A 13,780-nucleotide genomic window follows, 5' to 3' on the forward strand; every position below is an offset into this window, starting at 1 on the left:
TCAAGCATCTGAATCTTCTTCTGTACCGTCCTCCGAACACCAACCGAGTTATCCTGGGATTCTAGAACAAGAGCGACGCATTCATCCTTATAGTTTGAGAAACAGAGCAGCTTGATTCAGTACATCACTTCCTGTCTACGTCAGCTCATATGTGCCTATTCAAACGCTGTCGGGGTGAATGTCATGATTTTGTGTGCTTATTCTTATACTTACCATATATACTTGTACTGAACTTTTGTATGTACATTTCAGCTCATGTACGCTTGTTCTTAGACAAGTGAAACGTTGCTTATCCTCGAAAACCTGGGCTCTGTTCTGACTCGCTCTCGGACTCTTTCTGAACGTCTCATAGGCAAACAATTGGTATTTTTATTGGTTGTCGATCAGATGTCAGTCGGCCTGTAAATCGAGCTCGTCTATCAGCTTGTGAAAATGGGATGAGATGGCTCAGTGGTTAAGGCGAGAATTTATTGATCGGAAGGTCCGTGGTTCGAATCCGATTTCTGCATCTGGACTTCCCCTGTCTTGGATGGGGTGACCTGGAAATATCCCAGCATTCACCTTCCTTTCGGTGGCATAGCGTTTAGGTGCCGAAAGAGTGCTACAGCTGAACAGTTATCAGCCTTTCAGGCAACAGTGAAACATTCACACACTTGGACACTAGCCAGGTAGAATGGTAAACGGATGCTTAGAATCGTGGTTACAAGCACACACAATCGCATCAGGATAATAGCTAATAGCCAATCGAAGTAGAGGGTCGTGCTTCAAGGCAATAGGGCCGGAGATTCTGGGGCAACTCAGTATAGCAGTAGATCGGGGAGCTACATCCACCACCAAGAGCAAAAAGGCTTATCGTAAAAATAAATTTTCCAGGTCGATTGGGAGTCAGAAGAACAGTGACAATCAAGAGGACGTTTCGATGAACAACGCAGCAAGCAGAACAAACTATTCTCACCAATGAATACAGTTACAAAGATACCACAAACGTTGAGTATTTAGCCAACCTGGAATCTGCAAAGAAATCTAAAGGGCTCGACGAGAACGCTCAGCAACTATGGGAAACCGTAATTCTGGCCATAATATGCAACAAAACATTCAGCACCCTTTTGGGAGAAGAAAAATAAGCAATGGTCAGACTGAAGAAGACTGGGAACATCTGGAAAAAAGCGCCCAACGAGGATCATGGACAAACCTGACTAGTTCATTAAAACAAAAGCTCCACTCAAAGATAACTGCATATTGCCGCTTAGAACACCATTAAATCAAGTGTCTAGTACGAACAAAAACAAGGAAGACCGATTAGGTCTCTGCTTTCAGGATTTATCACAAAATCACAATGCAAAAGCGAGAGCGAATTGTATTACCCAACATAAGCTCTAAAACACGAGTCGGCCACATGGACGATATTTATGTCATCATCAAATAAAATGAAAGGCCGGTTACTGAGCAACGTTTTCACAGTGAACGAAGTGTTGAATCTAACTTGTCCTTGTGATAATTCTCCCATTCATTTGCTTACTCCGTCTATGTACTTTTGACGTCCAGTTGTTTTGCTTATCCGTGCGCGCCACTCACCTAGCCGCAGAGGCCGTCCTATCCGACACTTGTGTATTGGCACGTGTGTCTGTGTGAATGTGCGCCGCGTACCTACTTACCCATGGGCGTTCATGTTCCGTTTGCTGAGCCTGCCTTGACTTGTTTTCTCGTAAGTTCCGTGTGATCGCACGTCCACTTAGAATCACGAGACTGTCGTCGGAAAGAGCGACCGCAACCCACGCCAATGAGCCATCATTCCGCTTGCCTCTGTTTGGTGTGCGGACGCTGACACTGAATTGTGCCGGTCAGTGACAGACCTTTGAATTTGTTGACGGTACGAACAATTGAGGTTTGTTGCACACAGGTGCTTACCCTTCTGTAAATAGTACCATAGAATTACGAACCCGTTTCTTTTTCTGCTATTCGGGGTTGTCGAACCTACGCGTCCGTATCGAGAACACTAAAAAAGAGGAAAACGGATAACTGGCATTTATGGATAGTTCCATTACTAGATTATCAAATGGACAACTACAAACAAGTCTACAGCAGGCGACACATACAGACCAAATTCTAAGCTGTCACAACAAGCATCCAAATTATCACAAACAGAACTGCATTCGGACACATTTCAAGTGGATTGGGGAAAGCCGCAATACTATAGAATCAACGACTGATATGGATATCAAAAAAATACTTGAGGGTTATCCAGATGGCTGAGTACAACTAACACAACAACACAAAGGGAAGGTAAACCAATCACACTTCTGTATGCCGAGAGCACAACTGAAATGCACTGTAGGACTTTTATTATTGCATACAGTTGCATACGTACCTGCGAATAGGTTGTGGAAGCTATCAGAATCGAACGGAAAATTGAATCTGTTGATGAAGAATCGTGTGTTGTATGAGATTCCACGCTGTGATTACAATGTACGTCATATAGGATAAACGGCAAGGAGACTCTATCGGGGAACATGAACGCAAACTTGCCGCTAAACGACATGATCGATTTGTCCTCATATCCCTGCGCACGGACCAGGAAGGACGTGAATTCGACTGGAATGACGTTCATATGATGACTCAAGTAATCATAAAGAATGTGAATGTATGGGTTTATGGTACTCCGACGGGGACACCAGTAACAAAGCAATTGCGCCAATTTATACACCACGTAGACCAGAAATTCCAGAACTATGGCGTTCGGAACTGCATAATTAACTAGATGGAAAAATTGTAGAAGAATCAGGGAAACCTGAGTCAGATTGACGAATAAATGTGATTAAGGTATGCGCACAATAAGTCAAAGGAACAAACTGGGGGCGTCTAATTAACTGGCTCAAGCAGGAACGGGACACCACATCCAGGCAATTAAACTAAAGATAATCAGTCCACAAGACAGCCCAAACTCGAGACATGTCAGACACATCTACTAAAAGTAGAGACCATCGGGATAACCAATCGAACCTAAGGAAGGTTGACCATGACTCAACACAAATCATAAAGAGACCAATGAGCCCAACTGGCCGTTAACTGGATAGCAGATACTTTTCAAAGCTATAAAAATGCAAGCATACTCAACAGCGCACCGTCGATTTCTTCTCGTTTGGTAGCAGACGCTTGCGAGTTAATCGCCTAAATCAACCACCGATCAGCGACCAACGAAACCCCCCGACACTGCTAATTTTGGATATATCGTAGGGCCAGGTGTGCGATGATGAGAGAAGCGATGTTCTCTGGTCACGGTCGGAAAGCTCAAATTGATTCTTAACCACCCAACGCTAGCAGGAGTTTTGTGTCTTGGCTGCGTCTTATGAGTGGCACGAACTACAATGCTGCCTTTCGCTTCCACTGTGGTTCCCGGCATTTTACTATCGCCACATGGTTTGACAGTTATAGTTCATCAGCTAGACGTAGTGATAGCTTGGTAACTGTTATCATCCGATATTATTCTCCAGATTTACACCGGATAAAAGCCGTTTACCTGGTTGCACCGACAAATGGGTAAAAGTAGCATGCGCCGTCGCTCATTGCGTGCGTGCTTCGACAGATGCCAGCTCACCAATTAACATCGCAACGGAACTGCCACTCGGAGTGTGCAACTAACAGCTTTCATGAGGATCCAAATACTTTTCTGTAAAGGGATAAGCGTTCAGACGTTACAAGGTCAGTGGTGCAATGTAGGTGTAAGCGCGTAGGGTTGGCACTGTTCGGGTTCAGTTGGGTGGTCGTACTGGGGATTCGATGCCAGGTGCACGAGCAGTAGTATATGTCTGTTACGGCTGTGTGCGTGTCAGGCACCTCAACTGCAGTTTCCGGAAATCGTGCGGTTAAAGATTGTCCATCAGCGGACCACATTACCGTTGGTTACCAATGGCGAGGTTCGATAACGCCCTGGTATTATTTCTGAAAGCCCGATGTGGATTCCATCCATGCACTCTTCGGCGCTTTTCGCGTGTCCGCGGAATTTGCATGCCTTGCCTGGCCCTTGAGACGTTCATGAAACTCAAAACCAAATAATTTATTCATAGCTGTATTTCCAGTGCTGGTTAGCCGACCTGCAACACGTCGCCCTTCTATGATATTCGTTCCTCCATAGTGAGACTTCTCTGTCTGATACATTGGAGTTCGTAGCATTTTTCGAGGTGGCATGGGGATGGGGTACTGTATCCTTGAAGCGATACAGTCCGGTCAGCTTCATCCATACATTGGATCCCTATTAAGACCGTCACTGTGCTGGAGGAATGAGCGCATATTTCCCCTGATCGCAACTACACCGGCCAGAGGCAGAGCTCGAAGCATTATCAGATACCTGGCAAAACCGGGCAAACTGGACATCCGATTTTAGGAGATAGAAGGATGAAAGGATCGATAATGTTGGATATGTCTGAGGGCTGCTTAGGGGGTGGACTAAAGGGTCTTCAAAACCCTCGTGTTCAACTTAACAGTACAAAGAATGCAGACGATATCGTTCCTGTTTCTGAAGACAAAGAGGAGGCACAGGCTCTGTAGGACATACTTATTACTCACAGGGGTTGGTTTGTTAAGTGGTATTCGGTATGAATTAGACGAATGCGGAATAAGGCCAAAACTCTGAACTCAGAGATAGATACCAAGGAGGTATTGAATTTTCCGGTGCTTGTACATCGATTCTAGTATAAACAAATAGGACTATACCGGTCATTTCCGAATAAAACTACTGTTGGTGTCAAGGGAAGTGAGGCTTTGTCTTGGCACAAGTGCATGAGGGAGGCTGCGATTTGTTTGGGTGCTGACAGTTTAACCCGCTTTTTAAAATGCGATGCACATGAATCTCAGTGCAATCGGCCGGAGATATTGCAAAATATTGTGGCTAAACAGCGTTTACGTCTTCATGTTGTCAATTTCTAGCCAGATTTTCTGGGTGATTTTGGAGTTGTTTATGCTTAAGAATGATTCTGGTAGTCCAGTACCAGGTCTCTTCCATATCAGCTCTCAGGGACTTACCGAGTACACGCTAGTAACATTGATGTTCTGTTTGCTGTAATGATGATCACGAACCTACAAGTTCGCCTACATTGTATGCACTGGTGTATGTTTGTTTAATTTACGCTTTCCATACTTATGAGGTAAGAGACCAGCAGGTACGCTTGACAACTCTTGTTTCAGCGTCCATAACTTGTGAGGGGAATTAGGTGCCATAATCGCTAGCGTGTTGCTGAATGCCCAGTCCAGTAACTACCAGAGAGAGAAAACCAAGCAGAGCTGTGCGGAAGTTGCATCATACAAACAGAACAGTGCGGCACCCAAGAGTACACACTATGATAAGGGCGTCTGCTGACAGCTGGTGTGAACCGGATGCCACCGAACACGGATACGGTCAAGCTGGTTATATGACCGACTGACAGCTGACTTCTACGAACCAACGCTTTGCTGGTTCTGAAACCTTCTGTCAAAAGTTTAATATTTTGTGTGCGGTATCCTTTTAGGTCCTTCGGGAGGATTGGATTGCTTGAATTGGGTAACAGCTTATTACCTAAGAAGTTTATGTGCTGAGAATTGCTGTTTGTACAATGAGATATGCCATATTTCCAAGCTCGTACGCAGGGGATAATTTAGCTTTAATCATTTATGTTAAACGAATAGAATTTCGTGGGTTTCACTCGTAGACATTATGCTGGATTAGTAAAATCGTGAGTTCTGGGCACCATGGAACAACACAGTGAATACTAACTGGGCCGTGCAAGTACTGTCCAGTTTATTGACCATTAAATGGCCACATGCGTTTGCGTCACAGGACGTCATTATGTAAAACGCAGCATGGATTGCATGCTTTTGGGTTGACCTCTGACCTCTGTCCCCTGACCTGTAACTCGTCTCCCAGATGTTCGACGTGCTTGCTGGCAATGGTTGACGATATTGTGATGATTAGTCGGGCTTTTGAGAGCACAAGGTTGTGTCTGCCACTCGTCCCGGGACTCTCTCTCTTTTCGTTTGCATTGTGCTTGGTTCCAAATTCAAGGTTTCCCATGTCCCACTCTCCTTTACATCAATCCGATGCAATGAAGACGTTGTGCGCCAAAATTTAGCGTTCTAGGGGTTTTATATTTTAGAAGTAACTCACTACTTATAAGATTTATCAAAACGCCCACAGCAACCTTGCGAGTGGCGCGTTTTCTCGATTCAATGTGACATGGTATCTCAAATGTCGTCCCAACTGAATCACTAAGCGACCTTTTACAGCGTCTTTAACTGTCATAAACGGAAAATTCAGCCGGGATTCGGTTAAGTCATCCGAATTATCCTCCCAAATTACTATGCAAATGAGTGTACATCGTGACTTTATTGTTTGTCTTTTAACCATATTACTGCGTCCAGGAAAAAGGCCAGCTGCCTCGACCCTAGTTTAAACTAAAGCACTAAAGTCTTATCAGCATCTTTATAACTTTCTGCGATCCCACCGAGGCATCACAGTGGCCTGGTATATCATTTATGAGGAAGAATCCACCACCGTACCAGCTCATTGGTGCTATGCATAAGTGTATGTGTAGGCGCTGCCCCTGCGATATCATATACCGCCTGGGATGCTCACTATAATGTCAAGCCCTACATACATAACATATTCTACGATGCTGTGATTCATAAACCAGCTGACCGCATTTCACATGGCACTCAAGCTTTCCAAGATATGCTTACCATCTTCAGTTCAGGTGAAAGAGTGAAAGGCTGCACGATGTTTCTAATTATTTCAGCGTGGACTGATATCTCTTTTAGCAGCAGATCCAAGTTGAATTTAGTCAAGTTTCTTGTCTAGCAATCGTCATTGCTGCTGGACTGTGTTTGGTCAGTCATGCTGTAATCTTTAATTTATGAGTGACTTTTGGTGGAGGTGGGGTGGGCTGATGTACACACAACTTGTAACTTGGACTTGAACCACGGGACTATGAGTTCAAAACCCTACAGGGCAACGGCTCAGCTTATCTTTTGTCACTGGGGCAACCAGACAAGCCCATCTTCACAACAGTGAGTTTGCTACTAACTTTTCAGTCTGATGAGCACGGTGGGTTGAGAATGCCTTAGTAACTAACCCGGTACAAATGTTTTTATACTCTTTTCAGGCACCGCTTCATAGATAAGCTTCCGCTTTTTATTTAACGAAAACGAAGCAAGTAAATTCCTTGAGATCACTGTGTCACGTTTCAGACACAAGTAGCGTGCGAATGACCGCTGAGTACATCGCTTCTCTGAGTCATACCTTATCAAGATGTCCATCTGAGCTTTGGGCTTTTAAATCATCCAGCATTTAAACATCATTCAATTACTGCATGTCATTCGGTCAAGATTACATTGAATTTTGTTTGCTTTGCTTCGACTAGTTAACCTCAGAGTTAGGAGGGCTACTACGTGCTAGTCAGGTTGGACAACATGTACTTTCAAGTTATGGTACGTTAGGCACACTTAACTATGTTCTATGCGCCTCCATCGCTCATGCCGATCTGGGTAACTGCCGTGTTTCCAGTCCCGCCACCTCTCTGTACTTTTAACCAGCATCCGAAATAAGATGGCTGCACCTTGCCATCAAGTGGGATGGTCGGGTTTGTCAGACAAGTTTCAATGGCCTGGATAGGAGGGCTTGCTTTGTTTGTCAATCGCAAAGTGCGTATTCATTTTAATGTCCATTTTCAGAGTTTCCCTGTTCCTCCCTCTGGAAAAATGGCCTGCTATTTCCTTGGTTTTTGCATCTAATTAGCTACCCACATTGAATTTGTTGTAGCTTGTCATCAACGCAGTTGTGTCTTCATATCAAGTTAAAGATTCATATTAGCCAAGAAAAAGCATTTAAAATTTAATGTAAATTTTTATGGTATCCTGAAACTAAAGTTCAACAAAAATGGACATTGCCGAACACGATGAGCAACTGACATGATGGAACGTCCAAAAATAACTTCCCGAATGCTATACACGGTTTTTCATCAATCGAATCATCTATGTATTCCTGGGTTAGTTACTTTAGAAACACCAGAGCAAGTCAATTTTCATTCTGGCAAATAATCAACATTGTGACAATCTCATGTATTTCTGCGGGCTTCTAAACTTAGGACCACTCTGACAGAGGGTGCACCCAATGAGTTCATCATCTAGTGCACTAGCCGTGCCGTGTCAGTCATTTCGCTTTGAACGAGTAACTTTTAACATTGCCAATGTCCTTATAACAAAACTTAGTTGGATGGTTGAGTGCGTATCACTCATTCCATCTACTCGTGCCGTTGAACTAGGTGGGTCATCAAGTTCGTTCCGCACATGGCTGCGCACCAATCGCTCAGTAGTTAAGGTTGTCTTGGTTGTCACTTGCAGTTTGTACGCAGTGAAAGCTGGTCGCGGAATAATTAGTGTTCCCACCCTTATCCATACACAAGTCGAGATACCATGTGTTCATTCTGAGCACCATTTGCCATGGTATTTGCCTTGTGCGGTATGAAATCATCTCGCATGACTTTACACTGTCTAATATAAACCCACCAAGCCGGCCGGAGGTAAAGTACCCTGCGGTCACTTATTCAACAAACCATTGCATGCTGTGCTGTTATTGGTCACAGTTCGATTCGCAAACGAACCAAGATAATTCAACTAGTTGTTCTTCTTGTACTTGATAGGCTGAAAGATCGACGTGCGTTTGTCTGGAGTTCCGAAATTTAATATGGAAACAACAGGAAAACGAATCAGAACGGAACAGGAAGATGCAACAGGAGAATCTGTTCAAACCTACCATGGACGGTCTTGAACGAAGGGAGGATAGGTTTATGGTTTGAAAGGACAATTTCATGCTGTTAGAAGCCCCCTCCTCCAGCTTAGTATACTTTCTCATCGATTCGGCACCGCATATTTTGACACACCTCTGAAGTAGGCTATATTCTGCCATGACCAAGCAAGCCTGACGCGGTAGAAATCAAACACAAAAGCGATTATATCATTAATATGCGGACGTCGTCTGGCGCGTATTCACGTTTCTGATGAGAAACCCTCCACATGAAAGCTTAGTGCACTTAATTAGCAAAAGAATCTGGTGGTTTCTTACGATTTAGTTGTGGGTGACGAAAAGTCTGCATACCTTTTGTAAAGTCAAGTGAACGGATCGACAAGAAGTAAATGTGTCTGTGTGACCAGTATTTCGACATGATGTGGCCTTCTTATCCGGATCGATCTGATATGCGGAACATATTAGCCCGACGGGCTTTGATAGGAAGAACTCTGTGCATCGGATCTCGTGAAACGCGGAACCGAGACAACGTGATCTACATGCAAAGATTCCTGTTATAAAAATAGGCGCTTCCAGCCCGATGTTTATTAAGCGCCAGAGCACAGCCAATTCCAAACGCTATTCCACCAGGAAAGGCGTCATCACATTTACTTTATGTGTATTTACATCAATTTTACAATAACCGCCAGATTCGAGGGGGGCATTCTTGTTTGCCGTTCAGTGACTCCAACGTATTGGATTCATGGTATTTTTCCTAATCTGGAAAGCACACACTTCTTGGGGATGTGAGAGATCAGCTGTGGGTGCATATCAGCTGATTCTAAAGGTCTGAATGCTTCGCAAATCCAGGTGCTAATAAATTTACCGAGACTATTGGCTGTTGATCTGTTCGCCCAGCTCGGCACTTGGCTCGCAAACGTTTCATCACCATACGAGGAGACGTCATCAGTGTGCACTGATTGCCAAGCTCGGCGAACTGATTAACGATCACCTGATCAACAACCAAAATACTCACCCGAGCTACCAATATTTCAACACATTATCGAGACAATACTTGAGTTGTCCAGGAAGAGGACCACTTTGAATTAGGGACGTTCGCTTTTTAGCATTTTAAGAAACTTTCATTAAGTGCATCAATTTCTGCAAACCGTTCTTAGACCAACACTGTTGCCAACCCATACAAACAGCGCACACTACACAACGTGTTAAACACACGGTCCATTTCATCAAGTCAGCTTAAGGCTACCAGATGTCACATCACCAGTAACCGCATTATAAGAACATCGCAGCTATCTGTTTGTACGTTAAGAAATCCCCATTGGGTTGACTCATACAGAGAAGGGGGATAGTTCATCTTGTGATTTCCAAAGTGTGAAACAGTGGGACTGAAAGCGCAAAACTATCTGCTTACATCAATAGCCACACGGACGATCAGATGGAAGATCTGCCATGGGAAAGAGAAAGAAGGTACCTGAAAATTCTTCGACAACCCACGACCAGTTTCGCACTTCTTGGGGTTCATCAGGTAGGCCCAGACCCTGAGTTTCCGTCAACCTTGTGTTCTGCTTGAAACATCACAAACGAGAGATTCAGCTGGGTTCCAGGTGAGTCTCTCGCAAAACCAATTTTTTGCAACTGAGTGTATTTCGCTAGAAAGGCAGGTTTCTGTATGGGTTATCCTTATTAAGTGTGAGCGTAGAAAGTATAAGAAACGAAGAAACTTCAACAGGGATAGTGAAGATTATATCACATGTCGGTGTGGTCAGCAAAGAATGTATGCAGAGGATGGATTCACGTGCGACATCTTCCTGGGTGTTCTTCAGTCGTCACACAACGCAGATATTCGGACCCAGCCGTTGACGCGAATTTATCAGTACCCACAGGTGAGACTTCAGGGGGTTCCCATCGAAGAAAATGCTGCTGCAATGATCAAACACTCCTAGCCCTATCAAATTGATATGGTGTTTAAAGTACCCTCCAAAAGGCAACCCAATTCGATGCCGCCTCCAAGGAAACTGCCTACGACCCGTCGGCTTTGTGATTACTAACACATGCTACTGTCCCCCGCCTGAACGACATATGAGATTACAGGCCAAAAATAACTCCGCACGGGCAACTTCGGGAGCCTGCGTAAATATTAGCCACACTCATCGGGTGTGGGGAATGAAGTCACAGTACGCACCAACGGTATACCTCAAACCCGGCACACGTTCTGAAACCCTGTGATTTCAAAAACGAACCGTGATTTGAATACCCCAAGCGTGTTGTTAGTAAGGCATCTGGAGTTAAACTGCTTCCTACATAACCAACCATAAAAGCCTCGAGTTACTGGGCCTGGAGTTAGACAACCCCCACAATGACCACCTTCCAATCAAACGGTCCCATCATCATATTAAGTGTGGCACTTCTATCCGGGAACTGAACGGGAATGGGCCGGAGGGGGAAGCACCACGGTAGTGGCATAAAAGTTATCGTGAACGCCACCCACGGAGGATGCCGGATCAGTACTAGGTTAAGCTTGCGGCGAGTCAGGTCCCATGCACGTTATGGCCATACTGCTTTCTTGCCAAAGCCAAGCACGGCTGTCAAAACAGATCACACGTCAAAATCCCTAATGACCTGGGGACGGAACTGCAAGCGATAAAATCGTTTCGAAACACCACAGGTAAACAACAGACCGCAGTTGGAAGAGCAGCATGCTCAGGGTGTCCGGAGACGAGCCATTCGGAATGGACTATAAACTCGGTTAGATGGATACCTCGCGAACTGGCCACGAGCTAGAAGGCACGACTTAATTGGGCTTTATCCAGCATTGGCTAGCAACGGTAGCCCGACAACTGCCATGCTTCGCCAAAACCCACAACTTCGATTCTTTGGTAGATGAGGACCTAGCAATACATCCTATTGTTGTCAGTTATACAAGCGATGTGAACTGCGTTCAATCACGGCCTGAGGACTACTGATCATTTCTTGGCTTGCTCTGGGTGCGTGAAAAACCGGTTCGTTTCACTCTATCTAGCAAGAAAAAGAGATGCCACGGAAACCTGTATGGGGATTGTTTCGCATTTGTCAGATCATTACTCCACTGGAGGTAGTGTTTCTTGATCGCTCAGTGAAGAATTTCGCCAGCACGGAGGGTTTACACTGAGAAAAAATGGAATTGCTCATTGGTGGACGTTCCTCATTTGAAGAAACGAGGATCACCAGTACTTTCTTCTAACAGTTATTTTTCGTGAGACTACACTATTTTGAGTGTGATGTAAGTTAGAAATACAATAAACAGCAGTCGGTTTTACGTTTTCCAGTGCAGTCTAACTACGATCGTTGCTGGACTAAGCACGATGACAATTGCACCCCAAACTTACTGATGTTACATCCTTCCAAGTTCATTTCTCCAACAAGATCACGGAGTATAACACCTGATGCCATCTCTCTGGCAACTTGGATTCCAATTCAGTTTGAGGTCAAATAGACCACCAATCCACTAATACCCATGCCTCAGTCGCCAAAATTTGCTTTGTTCCCATCAGATCCAGTGGGTAGATAAATCCTAGCCACTTGCACATTAAACCAGTTTATAACTTTCAGATCATGCACTCAAAGTTAGACATCGACCGCGAGTGAGAAGTGAGGGTTACACTACGCAGTAACACGAATTTTGATAGATGAATCCTGAAAAACGTAATTCACTACGCTCTTCTACCAGATTAGGACTCACCAAATGGGCGGCGAGTTGCAAAACACCTCAACGCCGTTCAGCAACCGACCTTCCTCATGCTCATACAAGTATGCCTAATTCAGCCGAATTAATTAAGTTCCTTCGTAACTAACCGTTGTGATTACCAAACTCACAGACTGACAACAATCATTTCATCCCAGAGAATAACGAAAAATTATAAATAATTGGGACTAGTAACAAGAAGTCGAGTTCCTGATAACTTTGTTCAATCACTGCAAGTACTTCGAACTGCTCCACAAAAATTTAGGTATTCGGTTTGATTGATGAGAGATCACTTTCAGTCGATATTTTCATGTGTTCACTCACGGTGCTAGGAAGCTGAGTAAGCTGGTTCACGAAAACCAAAAATGTATGTCATACGCAATCCTTACTAGTAAGAACATACCGTAATCCCAGAGGCTACCCGGCAAACGGAATGCGACGGCTATGGTTGCTGATAGTCCCGTGTATGTGTGCAAATCCTGACAACCGAAATAGTAGTAGGACCTGGAATGACTTATAAATAGGAATCCTGTTCTAGTAGTGTTGTGGACCACAGTCCCTTAATGCCTTCTTATTACCGTGAACCCCGGTCTGGATAGCCGCCTGATCGCCTGGTGCGCCATCCATACAGGGATTCACGGTAATAAGGAGGCATTAAGGGACTGTGGTCCACAAGTTGGCGACGGAACAATTGGAAATCGAACTCCACAGTGCCACTTTCACAAGAAGAACTGATCTTGATTTTGCAACAGCAACAGGCAAAATTTGAAGTCTCAGTTGAGGTTAGTCGAAGCAATCCTCCACAGATTGGAAATTCGAAGCCCAGCCAAAACTGAAACGAAAAAATTCTCTGTTGACGCTGTTGCGAACAGAATAGTTGAGTTTCACTACGATGCAGAATCCAATTCAACCTTCGAATCATGGTTCCGAAGATAATTTTCGGACGGAATTTGCGAATTTGGATGATGGTTGGAAATCATGACTGTTACTCCGGAAGCTCGAGACAAGTGAGCATGACAAATTTATTAATTTTATTCTCCCCAAATCCCAGCCCCGTCGCCAACATGTTGTGGACCACAGTCGCTTAATGGCTCCCTGTCACCGTGAACCCCGGTCTGGATAGCCGACTGATCGCCTGGTGTGCTTGACCAAACCAGAAAAAGTCAAAGAACGCGCGAGCCAGCTGCTCTATTGATCACTGTCGCGTACAAGCGGTCAAAAGTGATGCTAAGAATACAACTCATCTGTCAAGGGCTAGTGAAAAACAACCAATGAAATGTGTCTCAACG

General features: G+C 44.5%; 1 protein-coding gene across 1 annotated transcript in view; it reads right to left on the reverse strand.

Moving 5' to 3' along the window:
• The window catches only part of T265_07573 (hypothetical protein), a gene marked incomplete at both ends in the record, with an annotated part of 24,506 nt that extends 11,093 nt beyond the window's left edge, over nt 1-13,413 (reverse strand). Inside the window, 4 exons of the mRNA XM_009173130.1 lie at nt 1,909-1,996; nt 2,369-2,754; nt 12,895-12,995; nt 13,070-13,413. Coding sequence (XP_009171394.1) covers nt 1,909-1,996; nt 2,369-2,754; nt 12,895-12,995; nt 13,070-13,413 — 919 coding nt within the window. The remainder of the gene's footprint in view (nt 1-1,908; nt 1,997-2,368; nt 2,755-12,894; nt 12,996-13,069) is intronic.
• Between the last annotated feature and the right edge of the window lie 367 nt (nt 13,414-13,780).

Source organism: Opisthorchis viverrini (genome assembly GCF_000715545.1).
Source record: "Opisthorchis viverrini unplaced genomic scaffold opera_v5_175, whole genome shotgun sequence".
Taxonomy (NCBI): Eukaryota; Metazoa; Platyhelminthes; class Trematoda; order Opisthorchiida; family Opisthorchiidae; genus Opisthorchis; species Opisthorchis viverrini.